This window comes from Microtus oregoni, unplaced genomic scaffold, assembly GCF_018167655.1.
Source record: "Microtus oregoni isolate MIOR12 unplaced genomic scaffold, Mior012 000015F_ref0000493, whole genome shotgun sequence".
NCBI lineage: Eukaryota > Metazoa > Chordata > Mammalia > Rodentia > Cricetidae > Microtus > Microtus oregoni.
This window is the reverse complement of record NW_024543074.1, coordinates 38930751-38950000: the sequence shown is the minus strand read 5'-3', so window position 1 is coordinate 38950000 and position 19250 is coordinate 38930751. Positions and strand designations below refer to the sequence as shown.

The following is a 19250-nucleotide window of genomic DNA, read 5'->3' as shown; positions in this document are numbered from 1 at the left end:
TTGAATTCTCTGAAACCAGTCTTCCCTCTTCAAGTTGTTTGTATCAGGTCCACTGTTGTAGCAAAACAAAAACAAAAAGCAGACAAACAAAAAACAACAAAATACACATGTGCTGCTTGTACACAGTCAAGTAGTTAGACATGTGTACACACTAGCATTTGTATTGCTGCACGTACCTAGATCACATTGCCATGCCTACCCAGGATGGGCCACATGTACACATACTGCAAGTCATTTTCAGTACCACTCTTGGGGCCCTAGCTTCCCTGTGTGCAGCAGTGACTGCTCTTGTGGGGAGCAACCGCATAATTAGCCTGACTGGCAGCTCTGAAGCTGCAAACTGCAATTACTTTCCCATTTTATAGACAGGTAGGGACGCTGACACTTCTGGATGTAACCAGGAAAGAAAACCAATGGTGGGTGGTGGTGTTGGGTGAAAGGGGTCAGAGGAACCATAGGGTCAGGGCTGATGGCAGAATGTCATTATATGAGGTGAAGAGCTGGGCTGAGGATGGAGGCTGATGGAGCTGGGTGGAGCCACACCCACAGAAGATTGCTGGAAACAGAAGGCAGGGGATCAGACTTCAGGGAGCAGAGGAACTGAACCTCCAAGGCTCCTGGCACTGTCGTCTACCTTGACCTGACTGGAAGAAAGAATTTAAATACCTTCAAGGTCACAGTGAGACTGCCGCAGGTGCCCAGCCCCAGCTCCCTCTCCACAAGGCTGTTCTTGAGGACAGTGCCCAGTGTCCAGGCTTCCAAGTCAGACTCGCAAAGCCCTGGTTGCTGTTCCATTTTGTACCTCAAGTTTGGGAACAGCCAGCAGATTCACATGGTTGGGGGTCTCACAAAGGGCTGAGAGCATTTTGGCCTCTGCAGCAAGCACCTGAGGCTGGGAGGCTCACCAACCACAGACATCCATTGCTCACAGTTTTGGTCTACCCACTCTCCACTGCTTCCACAGGGGAATGATGTCCTAGCCGAGAGAATTAGGTCACATCAAAATACTTTCTACATGTGTATAAAAATGTCCTCTTAAAACCCAGGGCAATGAATATACGCCTATAGAATTAAAAAAAAAAGAAATAAAATTCACAGATGGCATCATCCTATACATATAAAATTTTTTTTACATATAAAATTCTAAGGTGTATACACACACACACACACACACACACACACACACACACCATATAATGGAATAGTATTCAGCCCTTAAAAGGAATGAAGCATTGATATGTGTGTGGCAACATAGACGAACTTTGTAAACCTCACACTCAGTGAAAGGAGCCAGCTACAAAGGGCCACAGAGTGCATAATTACACAGAGAGGAAATGTCCAGAATAAGAAAACCACAGGGGTAGGAAGCAAACCGGTGGTTGCCAGGGGCACCGCGTAATGGGTTTGGGGTTTCCTTTTGAGATGATGAAAATATTTTGGAATTAGAAGAGGTGCTGTCGCAATTCTGTGGGTGTGCTAAGTGTGCTGAGATTGTATGTTCTAAAGTGATTTAAATTATAGGATTTTCCCTTCTCTCTCTCTTTTTTTTTTAAGGCAAGAAAGCTTTCATTTGGTGTGTGTTCTCTCCCCTTCTGCCCCCGATCCTCCTCCATGTCTTTGTTTCTCCTTCTCTTGGTCTCTCTGATTCTGCCTCTCTGCCTCTGTCTCGAGTCCCAGAAGCCACAGAAAAAAGTCTTGGCCCTGTTCAGAGCCCTCTCTTGCACCTGGTGCTGAGCCAGCCTCACGTGGACTTGCATGTGGATAGGACGCACCGGGAAGCAGAGACAGCCCAGCCCCTGACCCCCGGCAGCAGGAGGTCAACACATGGTAATTATTGCCTTAACCACTACACTTTAGGATAATTTGCTCTTTGCCAGCAGGCTAACCAACACCCAGCCCTCCTGCCATGTTCTCCTTTCCAAGTCAGCCGAGAAGCCCAAGCCCTGCTAGCTGGCATACCTTCCCAACACACTCCAAGCCTCTCCCACCCTAGTTCCCCCCCCCCCCCCGAGGCCCTCCTGAAGCATTGGTTGGGAGGAGGAGGGCGAAAACCCAGCCAGGTGGAGTTTGGAAGGCTTTGTGATGCCCACGTAGAGATGATCCTAACTGCCCAGGTTACCTTTGTCCAGAACAGGGCCAAAGATTGCCAGGCTGTTGCTGACGGTGGTGCAGTTCCAACGCCGGCCTCGGAACTGGTGCTGGCACTCCTGAATGCCAGCCTTGACACCTTCAGCCACACTGGGCATGATTTCCACGTAGTTCCTGCAGAAGCGCAGCTGCTTGGGCACCAGGCCTGGGATGCTGGCACACAGGATGGGCTGAGTGCTCAGGGAGGAGTACTGGGGTCCCACAGCCAAGGACCTGGTGGGAAGACAAGGCGGTTAGTGAGGGCAACAGACACTTGGCCAAGTACATATGCTGCTTCTACCATGGAGGATACCTGGAGACAGGATGCTGCTGACCATGTAACTAAGATGGGGATCAGATGTCAAGCTGTCACAGTTTACTGTGTGCAGAAACCAGCCCAGCATTCCTACTCTGTAGAGGTCCAGGGACCCTGAGCCTGTGGCACTGGAGGATGCAGAGACGGATGGAGAGCAGAGGATGAGGATGGTGGCTAAGGGGTCTCAGTGGATCCCAGAGCAGATGGCATTGACTAGTTCAGGGTCTTCCCCAAGGAGGGGAACGGTCAGATCTGGGGCAGGGAAGACACCAGCTTCCAAGGCAAGGTATGAAATTTGCACTAAATTAACGCCTTCCCACTTTGGACTATTCACCCCAAGACATAAAAACAGATGTCCTCAAAGTGTGAGTAGGGCATAGGTAGAAGGCTGGAGGTAAAGGCCATGCAGGCATGAGGTCCTGAGATAGGATTCTTAGCATCCATGTAAAAACCAGATTGGTACATATCCATAACCATAGCACCAAGGGGGAGGGGGCAGAGAGACAGTCAGTCTAGATAGTGAGCTCTGGGTTCAGTGACAGACCCTGTCTCCAAAACAAGGGTTTAGAGTGACAGAGGAAGACACCCTCCAGCAACCTTTGGCCTACACACACACACACACACACGTGTGCACGCACACACACGTGCATTACGCACAGCAGATATTAAGGTCTTTTGTATGAAATAGCACGATATTTGCACACGGTCTGCACACCCTTCTGTACATGCCAAACCTAGATGACAATGTTCCTAACGCAGTGGGGTCACACTCTACTGCAGGGAATGCCGATGCAGAAAGACCACACACACGTTCAGCACACGCGCAGGGATTTCTCCAAATACTTTCTCTTTTTTCCCTGTTTTTGCTTGTTTTGCTTTGTTTGTTTGTTTTGTTTTTCAAGATAGGGTTTCTCTGCGTGGGCCTGGCTGTTCTGGAACTCACTCTGTAGATCACGCTGTTCTCGAACTCACAGAGATCCACCTGCCTCTGCCTCCTGAATGCTGGGATTGAAGCTGTGGGCCACCACACCCGGCTATCATCACTGCTTTTTAGAAACACTCACTATTAGGACTCATTCTGTAGCTGAGGCTAGCCTGGGACTGGCTATGTAGTCCAGGCTGGAACTTAATGATCCTTAGACTCCTACTGCTGGGATTGCAGGCATCACCACAGCCACCTTTTTTTTCTTTTCTTTTTTTCCTGTCCTGGCACTAGTTTGTGTAAACCAGGCTGGCCTTGAACTCACAGAGATCCGCCTACCTCTGCCTCCCAAGTGCTGGAATTAAAGGCGTGCACCACCACCGCCCAGCTTAGCCATCTTTTTTTGAACCACAATTTAAAAGAAAGATTGGTTAGGTCTTTGGGTACTGGTCATGAGAGAAGAGCAGGGTTTTCTCATAGCTATGGCTTCCCCAAATGATGCTTACATCCCATTAAGTACCTCCAGTCCCAATTCATGGTTTTCATATGCCCATCTCTGGCTGGGGTCTGCTCCACATAGTGCTGGCCTCTCCTATCTCTGGAAGCACTCAAGGAACCTGTGCAGTCTGTGTCCCTGTGTTCACCTCATGACAGGGAGGGCCTGCTCTTTGCTCCTTCCTCCTCTCTGTCTTTGGTATGGATAAGGCCTGTGGGCTAGGTGGGTAGGTTTCTTACATGCCCATCTGCTTATGATAGGCATGTTCACAGGAAGGCAGGCCTGGTGCAGGCAGGGACTGTTCTCAGTAGCTTTGAGTCTTATGTATTTAGTCTGGTTCAAAGGTGTCCCCTTCCCTGCCTAGAGTAGGAATTAGCTTGTATTATCCTCTCTAGGTGCAGATCACCATGGCTGTCTGTGTACCCCAGCTGGCGCTAGATGGACCATATGGGCACCTTTGAGAATGGGGAGAGCAGACACTTGGCAGAACGAAGAGATCACTGTCCAAGGTCCTGGCTTGAGGGTTGCCATGCAGGCTTATGGAGTGGACTGGGATCTGTGCTTCTTGCCCTCAAGGATGGCAGAGAGAAAGGGCTTGGTCAGGTTTCCAGAGTAGAGAGACTAGACCAAGGAGTAAAACCACTGCTATGCCTTTTCACCGTGCCACTTTTGGCTGAACACCTTAAAGCCAGAAGGTCCCAACATGTCTTGTCAGGCCCCCTCTGCTTTCCTCCTAGTACAGTAGATCCAGAAGGACTTTGTCTCTCCTTCCACCAGTCCTCGGCTGTCCTCCACACCCGCACTCACCCCGAGACTCTCCCACCTGTGGGAAAGCAGACTTTCCCCTTGGTTAGGCAATGTCTCTCTCTCTCTCTCTCTCTCTCTCTCTCTCTCTCTCTCTCTCTCTGTCTCTCTCTCCTCTCTCTTCTCTTCCTCCCTCCCTCCCTCCCTCCTTCCCTTCCTTTCTTCCTTCCTTCCTTCCTTTTTTGTTTTTTGAGACAGGGTCTTTCTCTATCTCCTCTCTCCTCTCTTCCTTCCTTCCTTCCTTCCTTCCTTCCTTTTTTGTTTTTTGAGACAGGGTCTCTCTCTATATCCCTGACTGTCTTGGACCTTACTATGTACACCAGGTTGACTTAAAACTCACAGAGATCTGTCTGCATCTGCCTCCTGAGTGCTGTTTCTTTCTTTTTCTTTTTTCTTTTCTAAAAAAAAGCATTTATTTTTATTTTATCTTATGGTCTGGGTGCTTTCCCTGTGTGTCTGTGCACCATCGCACTTATTTCTGCAGTACTGTGGATCAAACACAGGCTTCATACATGCTAGGCAGCCTTTCTACCCACGGAGCTGTGGCCATGGCTCCCAGAGAAGGGGTAAGGGCATCTGCCTGTCCTCCAAAAAGAGGGGCCATCCTCACCTCCAAATGCAGTTAACTAGGAGACTTAGAGTAGGAGTTTCTTAAATAGCAGAAAACAAGAACCTAGCCAGGCCCATTTTCACAATAGGAATTGCCCAGGACCAGAGGCCAGTTCCCAAGAATGGGTAGTCTCCTTTCTTAGATGCCAGAAGTCAGGGCTCATTCAGGATGCTGATGTTGTGGGGCTAGGAGATGAGCTAAAGAAGAGGATGCGGCAGAGGCACATAGCCGTGAAACTGCTGCAGGTGGCATGGAGCTGTCAGACAGACCTCAGCTCCCTTCTCACCCCAGGGAAGGCACAGAGGGGACCTCCCAGGTCCATGGCTGCTCCCAGCCCACTTCCTGGGGATGCTGAGTCAGCCTGTTCTACCTCCCCTCCTCTGGGCAGGTCCCTGCTTGCCACCTCCCCTGGTAGGCCAGGGTGTGGGCTTCTCCAGCAGGATCCTCCTGCTTTCCTTCATGGATTTAAGGAGGCAGACGAGAGCCTTCTCTGGACCCAAGGGCTCTTTAAGTCTCTCGAATCATAGCCTGGATCATTTCTTGTTCCCTGAGAGCTAGACCATCAGGAAAGCCCAGGCACGCAAGATTTGTGGGAAGAACACCGAGGGCTGAGCAAGGGGTAGGGTGCTTGTTGTATGACAGAAAGGCAGGGGCAGAAAGAGTCATTAATATCAGGATTTCAACTGGGTTGTGATTTTTTTGATGGTCAATCTAATTTTGTTTTAGTTTGTTTAATTACTTCCTCCTCCCTTCCTCCCCCTCTCTTTGTTTTTTGTTTACTGAGACAGGGTCTCATGCATCTCAGACTAACTTCCAATTTGTCACATTGCTAAGGGTGACCTTGAGATCTTCATCCTCCTGCCTCCACCTCTGGAGCGCTAAGATCGCAGGTGTGGATTTTATGTGTACCAGCAATCCCTCTACTAACCAAACTACATCCTCGATCTCACCCTGTAGACCAGGCTAGCCTCAGGTTCACAGAGATCCATCTGCCTCTGCCTCCCGAGTGCTGGGATGAGGGATAGCTGTACAAAGCTAAACATCAATTTACTAATTTATTTTTCTTTATGCTTTTTGAGACAGGGTCTCATGTATCTCAGAATGGTCTCTAACTCCGTATGTAGCAAAGGATGACCTTAAGCTGCTGATTCTCTCCAGTGCTATTTCTTTTTTTTATTCCAAATGTTTTATATGGCAAATTTTTAATTTGGACTTGACTTGCTCTCCTGATATTAGTCTTTTTTTTTTTTCAAGACAGGGGTTCTCTGTGGTTTTGGAGCCTGTCCTGGAACTAGCTCTTGTAGACCAGGCTGGTCTCGAACTCACAGAGATCCGCCTGCCTCTGCCTCCCAAGTGCCGGGATTAAAGGAGTGCGCCACCACCGCCTGACTCTCCAGTGCTATTTCAAGTGTCCTCCCAGACATTTGGCCAGCTTACCATTTACTGAGTGTCTCTTTCTCCTTCCCCTTCTTGGCTAATGCCCAGCCCGGCAACCATTACTGAGCAACACGCTCTTGCTAGGTAGCCCAGGTTAGCCTCAAACTCATGATTCTCTAGGCTCAGCCGCCCTAATCTCGATCCCAAATGTGTACCACCATAACCGATTTATCCTTTCTTAACACCAGCATGAGGGGAGACTGACTACAACGTAAGAGCCAAGAGCACTTCATCTGCTTTATCAGTGGGTAAAGGGGCCTACTGCCAAGTCTGACAAACGTCAGTTTGATCCTTAGAATCCACACCATGGAAAGAGAGAACAGACTTCTGACATTATCCTCTGACACCCCATAAGCATGTTGTGGCATGTGCACAAACACAAGTAGATACATACAATAAATACATACATAAATAAATAGAATAGAATAAAAATTAAAATAGCCCAGATGGAAAGGTGGAGACAATACAACCATGAGGAACCACACCAGTTGAGCTACAGGAAGGACAGCAAGTTTGTATTGTGTAGGGTTCATGCTACGGTGTGCGCTGAACGTCTATATTCTGTAAACAGCAAGAGCATCCATAATTTCTTCTCCAGCTATCATCACCCACCATGAAGGTAGCTCCCGTCCCTCCGTGGTGTTAGAAACCGTGGCTGTAAAGGCATCGTGTTGCCCCCAAGGCAATCAGCAGAACTGGGAATGAGAACTCCATTTCTCATCCCGTTTGGAATATGAACATGGAGGCCACACTGGAATATGACTCCAGGGTTCAAATGCCCACCAGTCTCTTCCACTGTAGACTGAGAGGCTGGACCACTCCACACCCAGAGGAGGTAGATGCTTACTAGGACAAACAGCTTCCTGCTTGAGTCCCCTCTCTCCAGAACTTCTCCAAGCCCAGAATTTGGCAGCATCCCATAGTTCTGAGGTCCAGAAGTATGCCTAGAACCTCCTACTGGGACTTTGGAGGCATACACCAAGGTCTGGAGGTCTAAGTTTGTCTAGCCATGAGTGCTTTCAAAAGTTGGGTCTGACTTACGGAGTTTGCCTAGAAGTTTCTGGCTATGAGACTGAGTGGTCCTGTTTCAAGACTAAAGAAGGACCAACAGGGGCTGCCCAAAAGCCACAGCCAGCCAGTCCTGGAAAACTCAGCCCTATACTGAGTGGTGGCACATACCTTTAATCCCGGCACTCGGGAGGCGGAGGCAGGTGGATCTCTGTGAGTTCAAGGCCAGCCTGGTCTACAGAGCTAGTTTCAGGCTCCAAAGCTACACAAGGAAAACACCTGTCTCTAAAAAACAAATAAACAAAAACACAGTCCTACAAACGTACAAAATGACCCTCTCAACAATGTGAGTGAGGTGAGAAGTGTCGTCCCCAGTCTGGCTGACACCTGTGAGCTGCAAAAGTTTCCTGATTCTGTGGGCATCTGTTCTACTTTGACGAGAATCAAAGAGCACATCACTGTCCTTCTCATTTACACCAGATTCTCCTACCCTACCCTGAATCCTGGCACCCAGACAAAAGAAAGAAGGAGGATGAGGGGGAGGAGGAGGAAGAAGAGGAAGAAGGAAAAGGAGGAGGAGGAAGAAGAGGAAGAGGGAGGAGGAGGATGAAGAGGAGGAGGAGGAGGAGGAGGAAGAAGAAGAAGAAGAAGAAGAAGAAGAAGAAGAAGAAGAAGAAGAAGAAAGATGTCCACATGCCACTACCTCGTTGAGCTAGCCTGTGGACATCTGTTCCTTTCCGCTGCTTCTCGGGATCTTTCTTTGCACAGATCACCTCACACTGCATTTGTTTTTCATTACTCCTGCCCTGTTTCTGCCTGCCCTCTGCTCCAGGTCTCCTGGGCCCCCTGGGTGGAAGCTCATGGATGATGTTTTTGTAGACCCTGTGTGTGATTCCCTCCAGCTAGACAAACTAGGACAGGTAAACCCAAGGCCCCTTGGGACAAGAAGCCAAGGCCAAGATTTCAGGTTAATACGGCAAAAACAGCAAAGACAGTAGTTCCATTACATTGGCTCCCAAGGGGTCAATCTTGTGCCTTGTATTTTGTTACAGGGCCTCTCATTGGAACTTCTGGCTCACTGACTAGGCTAGGCTGACTGGTCAGTGAGCCCCAGGGGCCTGCCTGTCTCTGCCTCCTCAATACTCGTATTTCAAAACTATGCCACTATATTCCGTCCACATTTTGTGTGTGTTCAGAGGATCAAACATAGCAGGTTGTATAGCAGGTACCTGTCAGTTACTGACTGAGCTATCTTCTTGGCCCCATTACACTATGACGCTCTTAAATTGTATTAAGCTCCAATCCAAGCTAAATAACATTTCTGAATGAATCCAATACAAAGACATACATCAAACAGAGTTCGTGTGTAGCCACCATAGCACAATGACATAGAATTACAAAGGTGGCCTGCTTCCCCTATATAGCAATAGCACCACTTTCACCAAGGGAGAGTCATCAAGGGAGATGAGTGTGGTGGCCACAACCATTATGTCCCATCTCACGCACTGTGCTGGTCTAGCCTGATCTGCCCTGTGAGACTCTTGTAGTGTCTGTAGCTGAATGGGAGGTGACTGGGCTAGAGCATGGTGGGCCCAGTGCCAGAAACATGTTTTTGTCTGTTGGTTTTTTTTTTTTTTTGAGACACGGTTTCTCTGTGTAGCCCTGGCTGCTCTGGAACTCGCTCTGTAGATCAGGATGTCCTCAAACTCACAGAGATCCGCCTGCCTCTGCCTCTCAAGTGCTGGAATTAAAGGCATGTACCACCACCGCCGGGCTGGAAACATGGCTTTTGAACCGTTTATCGGAGGCTTCTTCCAGCTTGATTGTTCCATGGCTCTAAAGACGCTGCGCAGACAAGGAACCTTCTAAGGCATAAGTTCAAATGCAAAGCATCGGAGCGTCTTTGTCGGGTCTGAAAGGCCTTTACCACCTGCTCTTTCAACCCCAGTCTCCTAGGAGTTATCCATGGACACAATTTCCCCTAGACTCCTTCATCTGGAATCCCATTGGCCTCTCTGGAGTCCTCGATCCTTCTTTTTTTTTTTTTTTTTTTCGATCCTTCTTAAAGGCCAAGACATATCATGTCTAATCTCCCAAGAGATACCAGGAGTTGAAGAAGAGACAGGAACCAATGAAACCTGAGCCCTGGCAGTAAAACAGTCACACTTGCCTGCTCATAAGCCCCTAAGAGATGGCCACAAGCTAAACAGATAAGCTGGTGGTCCTCACCCTGGCCAGCATGAACCTAGTCTTTATTAAGCCCCTCTAGTGCCCACCCTGAGCTCCCAGACCTTTCATGGAGAGGCTCCTGATGTGTGAAAACCAGTGTCCCAACAAAGACAAAGAGCCCTGTGACCCCATCTTTCACCCAGGAGAGAACTGAGACTAGGATCTCGTAATCAGTCCCTCCCTATCCATATCCAGCTCCTCTAGTTGGGAGGTCACTGTAAGGTCTGAACCCTGCCTTGGGGTGATGGAAACAGCTAGGGCAGGAGGGCCCTGCCTGGGCCTGGGGAGAAGTTGGAAGGCCGGCACGCCCTCACTGCACCCATTTCTCTGCACCTGGCCTTGGTGATTCACTACAGGAGGAATTCATTCCATTTCCCTTCTCTCTGCCAACCAGGGTGGAGGACAGCCTCTTGGGAGAAGCCTCCAGACTCGATTTCCAGCTAAAATTTTAACTGTCCAACTGGATGTCGCATTGCAAAGTCCTCTGGATGCCCCCCCCCCCAAGTCAGAGGGTTCCCCCACCATTCCTCTGAGAGGTCTGGCCATATCTCCCCATAAGCCTTCCCTGGGATCTCAGCAGAAGAACTGACAGCCACAGTCAGGCTGAGGACTACAGACCCCATGCAACTGCCAAGGCCACCATCAAAAAGTTCCCAAAATGCAGGTGTTTAAACCAAGCCGTAGGAAGCAGTACTGAAACTTTTTAACTTTGCAAAAGCATGTATCTGTGGTCAAACAAGAACAACCCACACCAATGAAAATACCTGTGTCATGCCGATCAGATCACAGACTCCTCTTGCCTTTACTTTCATTAACGCTGTTAATTTTTTTATTATTACTTAATCATAGTTTGTTTTTAAAGGAGTAGGCATCGCCTTCAACTTGGAGCATGCAGAACTCCGTTTTGGAATAAAGCCCCATCCCTAGACTCAAGGTTTCATCCTGTGGCTGCAGCCACGTGAGCCACGCCTGCAGCCGGCAAACACTAATGGTTTTTCTCCCTCCTCCTTCCCTTGCTCCTGTTGAAAGGCCGGGCACCTGGCCAGGGATATAGCAGAGACGCTGGCTGTGACATGCAGGGGAGGAAGGAGGCTGGTCCAGGACTGTGAGATGGGCAGCAGGCCAGCCTAGCCTGGGCCAGCACTGGCCTCCCTGGGCCAAGGGTCTCCAGCTTCTATTTGATCTCGAGTGAATTTTCCCATCCTTGTGCCATGGCACTGGTTCCATGTTAGCTAGTGTTGAGCCTCCAAGAACAAGCAGGGGATCCACTGCCATTGATGATGGAAACTTGTAGGCAGACACAGAGGGGCTGCGTGAGGAGGCAACTTGGCACGGGTGCTGATGCTGTTTGCATTTGGACAGGCTTAGGTGAGGGATCCAGGTTACAGTGTTTACCATCTACCCATCCACTTGCTTACACCCTTTCGTGTCCTGGGCCTCAGTTTCCTATCTACCCAGCAAGGTGGCCAGACTTTATTTTAAGTGTAACTCTTTTTTTTCAAGACAGGGTTTCTCTGTAGCTTTGGAGCCCATCCTGGAACTAGCTCTTGTAGACCAGGCTGGCATCGAACTCACAGAGATTCACCTGCCTCTGCCTCCCGAGTGCTGAGATTATCGGCGTGTGCCAACACCGCCCGGCTTATTTTCACTGTAGCTTTAGAATAGGAGTGGGGCATATAAACTGTCTACTCCAAAGTCTCCATTGCTTTTCTGAATGTAGAGGGACTGAGCCATATCCCAGGGACAGAGCCTCGGAGGCCTCTGTCCCAGGGTAGCCCTGTACACTGGTGGTCCTGCTACCTGCCTGTCTGGGACCATCTACCTCTCCCTGCATCTGTATCTGATGCAGGGGGCGCCTCACTTGTCTGACTTCTCTGGTTCTCTGCTGGAATGGAATCAGGTACAGTAAACACTGAGTTGGATCCTGGCAGGTGGGAGTACCAAGGCTCTGCCCAGGCCTGGAGGGAACAAGGAGGATCATGGGTAGAGAGGACTCTGCTGTTAAGGGTCCTGGGCTAGTATGTTGTGGGTTGATGGAGTATCCATGCTATTTGGGCCTTTTTCTCTGGAGTACTGAGTCTCTTGGTGACGTCACCAGGCTCCCACTTATACCTGAGACCCAGGGTATGGGACTCACTCTCTCACGGACAACCAAAGCACACTCCTCTTTTGAATGAGCTGCCCAGGAATCAAAGGGATGGAAAGCTGCCCCCAGGGTACCTGTGTTCCTGAGATTCCTCAAGGATCAGCGATCTTCTCACAAATGGACAGTATCCCCAGAAAGTAGGAGCCCTCCTTGAGATTCCAGCACTCTCTGAGTTGGGGAGGGGGTCCCACGTCCTCACTCCAGGCTGCACAGGGCCCTGCCTGAAGCCTTCCCAGCCAGCGCCTGTCCTGCCCCGCCGGGCCAGCAGGATTACTGGCACATACTTTGAGCGAGTCCTGGCAGGCGGGAGGCTCCCGCGCCGGCGGCCATGTGTTTGCCAGCCTCCCTGGGCAGCAGCGGCACGTTCTGCTACCGAAGGAATGTGGAAGCCCCAATGGATCAGACACCTCCAGGGTGTCACCTGAGGAGCCCTGGAGGGAGACCTAGGTCTCAGGGCTGCGGGGTTGTCATGTGGTGGAATGGGGGAAGGTATTAGAAATATTAAAACGTGTCCCTGTGTTCTCTTGTGCTCAGGTGCAGCCTTTGGTTTCCACAGGAAGGACTCCATCCATTCAACACAGCCTTACCGATTGGCTGAAGAGGGCAAAAAGCAAGGCCAGGAAACCACCCTGACAGCTTGACCAGTGAGTCTGCTTGACGGTGTCACAGCCCTGAGGGTAGATGCAGGGAGTGTGCTGTTTGCTGAGGAAGAGGAATGCTCCTGGGGACAGGTGGCCTATGTGGCCGAGGCCTCTCTGGTCATGGGTCTGTGCCTCACTGAGATTTAGTCCCAGGACTTTTTCCAGTATGTGTCCATCAGCTCACCACAAGGACATAGTTCCTTCAGGTGCACATGGTGGAGCTGGGGGCTGTTGTAGACGCTAAGGAGGGCTGTGCCATGTGGCCCTTGCACTATTAGCAGCCTACTGGAAGTTTCAGCCGTTGCAAGTGCAGGAGGGCGGCCAGCTCCCTTCCTCAGCCTCGAATTCTGCAGCTCATCATCTCCCAGATTGCAAGACTGGTGCCAGGTTAAACCCTCGGGAAGCCTTTTCACACCATGAAGCTATGACAGTCTCCTGTCCGTTAGCTACTCCCTTGGGCACGGCTACTGGGGCCAGACAGAAGGCAGAACCTCCTTCTCCAGAGGACCATCAGAGATCCAAATGGTCCTCACCAAAGCCTCTCAGCCAAATAGCCTAATTCTTCAGCTTTCCAGAAAAGAAGGCAATGCAGAAACCCCCAAGGCTGGGCTGACAGTCCTCACGCCTGGGTCCCCGGAGTAGAGGTGGGGAGAAACTCTGCTCATGAGTGATTTCAGGCTGGCACACAGGGCTAGATGCCTCCTAGACCAACCAGAGGAGACTCAGGCTTGTGGGTGTGCTGACACTAGCTGCTATGCTATCATGAACCTCTTCCCTCCACCACACACACACACGCATACACACACACATGCATGAACACACATGCACGCACACACACACATGCATACACACATATGCATGCACATACGTGCTATCATGAACCTCTCCCTCCACCACACACACATGCATACACACACATGCATGCATGAGCACACACATGCATACACACATGTATGCACACATATGCATGCACACACACATGCATGCACATACATGTGTGGGCTTCTAATTCCAGGTTTCATTTCTTCACAGACAAGTGGTTGATCTTTCACAGGTAGGCTCTGGTTATACATCAAGAAACACTGATCATATTCTGAGGACCAAGGTGACAAATCTGAGTTTGGTTTCCTGAATTCTGGATCACACCAAAAAGAAGGATGGTTGGGTTGCCAAGGAACTGAAATTTTCTGACCCTCCAGGCTAAAGGTTTGTACAAGGGACCAAATGTCTGTTATGTGGGGGATGTTTCCAGGACATTAACAATGGCCTAAGAGTCTACTCACTGCTACTGTATTGACTCACCCTCTGCTCTGGCCACAAAGGTTATCTAGGAAGCTTTATGCAAATGAGATTAAAAGTAATTTTAAATGGACGTGAAGCCTGGTGAAAGAAAGACGCCCAGCCTTGGAGACATCCCCCCCCATAGTGTTTGGAGGGTGTCAGAACCAGTGTCTGGAGAAGCTGGGCAAGCTGGGCACTGGAAAGGGCTGGCCTTGAATATTTCTTTTGGGATCAATGACGAACGTTTGATGATTGGCAGCTCTGGGGAGACTACACCCATTCCAGTGCCCTAGGAGCTATAGTACTCATGGTGGTGGCAATTCGCTTAATGTCTTGCTTTCTCCTGCTTTGTGAGTCTTATGTTAGTTACTGATCAAGAGAGGTGATAGAAGGAAGAAGGGGGAAGGGAAGGAGGGAGGGAGAAAGATAGAGAACCGAGAGACAGAGGTGGGCAGAAGAGGAAGAAGCAAGAAGGTGAAGGAGAAGGCAGGCTTCATGGGCTGGACTGGGGTGAAGGCTCATAAATAACGACAGCTCTGGGAGTAGAGTCTGCACACCTGCCCGTAACAAGCCAAGAAATTTAGCTTGACTCTTCCTCAGTCTACCTGTCTCAGCCCAGCTAAGCTTTCTCAACTCTTTCTCTGCGCCATACAGCAGCCTGCTCACCATGGCAACCTAATGATTCTACATGTACCACCCCCCTCATCTGTAACCTTCCCTCTACCTTAGACTCACTCCCAGGGCCATAGTACCCCCTCCCGTTACTCCATCTCTCACCTACCCTGTGTGTTCCACCAGGAAATTTTGTCCCCACAGTGGGGAATACTGCTGGCAGCCGTCACTAGGCCACAAGGGGGATAGAAAGAGAGCTAAGGGCACTGGCTCCTAGGGGGCTGTCTGCCCAGCAGTGCATGGGAGCAGGGCTGCAGAAGTGTGAAAAGCCAGAGGGACCCATGAGCTGAGGAGAGGAATTAGAGTTGGTCCTAAAGAGATGGGGCTCCCTAAAATGTCCTTGGGACACAGCACACGGCCTCAGGGGTACCCGGGAGAACCCCAGAAAGGACACTGTTAGAAGCTATTGAGAAACTGTGAGAGATCTGGTCACTGGCCCCAACGACTCTGCAGTGTCAGGAAAGGAGCCCCAATGAAGGGAGAAAGAGGAGCTGAGACACAGGCTTTTCCAGCCAGCAGAGGAGCAAGGAGGAGGGAAGCAGCTCCTAAACAGGAAATCTGCGTGGCAGTGAGGGCACGGGGTAAGCGTGGGCTGAGAATTGAGAATGGAGGTAAGAAATGGCCAGCGAGGGTGGGAATGCAGAAGAGCGGCTGTGGGGGTAGGGGCGGGCACAGCGGAATTTGTAAATTTCAATAAAGTCAATTCGCAGCCATGAGATTAGCTCAGAGTCTAGGGAGAAGCCCGGAGCCAGCCACAAGGCTGACCTCTCGGACAGGAGATGGTAAGAGCAGAAGCGGGGGGGGGGGGGGCATCTCAGAGTTCTTCCAGTGTCTTTGGGGACTGTCCTCTGAAGGAATCCACATCCTTTTAGCCCTCATGGAATCTCTTCTCTTCCCTTGGGCTTTTTCCAATCAGTTCTAATACTGTGAGAAAAGACACTAGCAAGACAGATAGGAAAGTCAGAGACCTTCTGTGGAACTTGGTCAAGTCCGCTTGCCTGCCCCTTGCCCCAGCACCTGAAGATCCCAGAAGAGACAGTCTTGGAGGTCATAACTTGATGGGCCTGCCTCTCTGTGGTATCAGGACTGGCATTGGTAAACACACCATCCCCCAAAAGCAGGTCTAGGGGAGGTGGTGGACATTCCTGGTCCCACATGGAGCAGAGCCAGAGCGGAGGGGAGGTTAACTTTCTCCTCTCTCCCTCCTTCCCACTAAGAGCCACACCAGCTTCAAAAGCCTAGTTACTCCTGATTTGAGATTTCCAGGTTTGGTTCCTTCAGGTGTGGAGGTCTCTGTCATTCACTTTCACTTTCATAGGTGAAGGGAGCTGGGGACCAGAAGAAGTGGGGAGGAAGGCACAGACTAGGTGGAAGGTGAAGTAAAACAATCAATGGGTTGGTTGAGGGTAAATGTAACAATTCATAGGGGGGAGAGAAAGAGAGAGAGAGAGAGAGAGAGAGAGAGAGAGAGAGAGAGAGAGAGAGAGCTAGCTTTGCCTCTGTGTGGAGCTCACCAGTAGCCCACTCAGCAGTGACCAAGATGTCCTCCGCCCACCCCCACCTCCCCCCCCCACCCCCCCACCCCCCCCACCCCCCCCCCCGCCCACCCCCCTCGCACTCCCCCGCTTCTCGGGCTATGTCTCATCTAAACCCAGAGTGTAGGCAGGAGAAAAGAGGAGACACTTGAAACTTTGATAGGTAGAAAACGCAAAGCAACCTTTATTAAAGAGCCAGCTATCACGCTGAATAAAGTGACCGCAGCCACTTCTACTCTTTTTAGGGGACTCCTCTCCGTTCTGCCAGCAAGCCCGATACAGCTGACACTTCTAGTCTGCCGGGGCGGGGAGGCAGGATGGGAACTCAGTCTTGTTCCCAGGAAGCCAGCATCCCTGAGTGTGGGGGGCTGCTTCTCAGGAAGCAGAATTGTTAAGTGTGAGAATCCTACCGAGAACAAAGTGGGAGTAGGGGTGGGCGGAGAGGTGACTCTTGTCACCCATCCCTATGAATACCAGGTGGACTTCCGCATCACTTTCTGAGGCCAAAGGGCTGCCCCAGTCCTTTGATGGGAGGGGTAAGGAGGCTAGGGGCCTCACTTTTTTCACACCCCTCCCCTCTCACCTGGAGAATGCCAGGCGCACCCGAGGGGGGCTAACAGCTCAGGTGAAAAGGAAGCTATGCTTCTCTTGGGCTGGGTGGACCCGACTAGAGACCCCCCACGACCTCAGGGACAAAAATCCCAGGGTAGCCAGCAGGCTGGCGACAAGGCCCTTCTTTATGGGAGTAGAGCGGGGGCGAAGGTGCTTCCTCTTGAGCCCAGGAATTCAGCAGCGGCGGGTTCTAATTAGAAGCCTGATGTAGGAGCGAGCAGCCCGCGGGGCTCTCTCGGACGCGCTGCCCCTGGCTCCCAGCGACCGGCGGGACGCGTCCCAAAGTGTCCGCGCTCCTAGACGCGCCGGTCGCAGCCCGCGCTCCCGAAGGCCATAGGGCTCCACAGGTGCGGCTCCGGGTCGTAAAAACTCACTAGAGCCGAGGCTCAGCTAGATCCCGGTAGAGCGCGTCTGCTGCCCCAGCAGCTTCTCCAACCCCTAGCCGATTCCCGGCTGCTCACCCTCGATCCCTGCAGCGGCGCTGGCCCTGCATCCCCACCCCGGGCTCCTCAGCTCCTCTCCTGAAGCATCTCGAAGAGAAAAATGATTATCGGATTAGATGTACTTCGGCTCGCTGGGTCCCCCCTTCCCCTCGGCGTAATTATTATAATTCCAGGCAAGCTGTCGGAGAGTGTTCCTGGGGGGTGGTGCGCATGTTTGTGGGGAGGCTTCTGTCCAACTGAGTCTCCACCAGCGGCGCGCCCCGGCCCCTTGGCGCCCGCATTCCTCTAGCGCTGTGTTCGAGGGATCTGCACATCTGATCGTGGCCTTAAGTCTGAGCTCCATGCAGGGAGGGGGACTGTCACACACCCCGAGGAATGGGTGCCCCAACTTATCCTCCTCTTAGGGTATGTGAGGAGGACATGGGGCCTGCGAACCAGGACCTTTCATTTCCTTAATCTCTCTCCATCCCCAGGCTGAGAAGGGTCTCCTAGTAGTGTGCCCAGTCTGGAGTGGAGGATGCTGTCCAGCCTCTCCAGGACCGGGTCTCACTCCGGGACACTCAAATCCCTTGCTTTACCTACTTCTCATCCCTCCCCGCAGCAGCGTTTCCTTGCCAAGCAGATACAGGTTGTGGACAGCAGATGAACCCCTACACCCACCCAGACAGTCACGAAGAAGCGACGGTGACGGCGTTGGGGAAGCGCGCAGGGCTTCCCAGCTGGCCCCGGTGCGCCTTGCCGCAGGCTCCGCGCCACTCCCCGCCCGGTCTCGGACTGTCTTTACGTAACTGCGCTGCCCCGAGCTGTTCGGTCTTGTCTCGCCGACTTTGTTTTAAAGTGTGTGTGTGTGTGTGTGTGTGTGTGTGTGTGTGTGTGTGTGTAAGATGCGGTGCCTAAGAAGAGTCTCCCTCTTCATCGCGCTGCTTCCCTTCTACACTCTTTCCTCGACCATCGCCTCGGCATTAGTGTCATGTGCTGACCCGCTTTCTATCGTTCTTGTTCGACGCCAGGGGAAGCATGGACCGTCACTGCCCTCCCTCCCCGCCTGCCAGGGGAATCAATGTCCCCGGAAGCTCCGCCACCCGCGTCCCAGCTGCGGCCCGAACAGGTCCAAGTGGCAGCCAAGAAAAACAACCAGCCCGCAGCCTGTGCGCAAAGCAACGGTGGGGGCCCTGCCCCAGGGGGGTGGCTGCCCTAGGGTGGCACTGGGGCCGGGGCGAACGCAAATAGACTCACTCACCACCAGATCGGGTAGCTGCCCAGCGTCTGCTTCAGGCTGCAGAGCACTAAGAGGTATCCGAGAGGAGCCATCGCGGGCTTGAGCGCGCAGGGCGGAGAGTCCGCCCCGAGAGCGCGGGCGCCGGGGCTGGCCCGGCCCTGGGAAGTGGCGCGGCTGCAGTGGCGCTGGGCCCTCTGTGGCAGCGGGGTGCGCGGGGTTCCCGGGTGTGCACCGGTACGCGGGCTCCGAGGGCGGCGCTGCGCCAGGTGGGCCGGCGGCCGGGCGGAGGGCCGAGGCCCTGGGCGGCGCGGGGCGGCGGGGGCGGGGCAGCGCCGCGGGGGGCGCCCGCCGGGGCTAGGGCTGGGGCCGGGGCGGGGCGGGCGGGGGGCGGGCGGGGCCCTGGGGATTTGGAGCCTCGCGGCGCTGGCCCCTCCCGCGGCCGTGGGTGCGCGAGGTCCTAGGGTGAATGAGAGCGCGCCCGGCACTGGCACTGAGGTGTTGAAGGTGTGTGCACTGTGCCAGAGTGCGTCGGTGTTCATGGAGGGGTACTGGGGTGAGCGCGGGGTGCTGGGGCACTGCAGGTATGTGCCGGTGTACAATGAGCGCCGGGGTGCACAGGGTGTTGGATCTGCCCAGGTGTGCATGGGGTGTTCTTGTGCATGGGGTTAGTGGCCTTCCAAGGCCGCGCTATGCCAGCGGGGAATCCCATGGCATAGTCCTCGGTCTTGGTTCTTCCTGGATCGCAACCCATC

General features: G+C 52.3%; 1 protein-coding gene across 1 annotated transcript in view; it reads right to left on the bottom strand.

Annotated features, from left to right (window-relative positions):
* Positions 1–18590, bottom strand: part of Wnt3a (Wnt family member 3A) — a 45983-nt gene extending 27393 nt beyond the window's left edge. The window contains exons 1-2 of the mRNA XM_041665914.1: positions 18520–18590; positions 2120–2361 (exon numbers count right to left, since the gene is read on the bottom strand). Coding sequence (XP_041521848.1) covers positions 2120–2361; positions 18520–18590 — 313 coding nt within the window. The remainder of the gene's footprint in view (positions 1–2119; positions 2362–18519) is intronic.
* Positions 18591–19250: the final 660 nt, after the last annotated feature.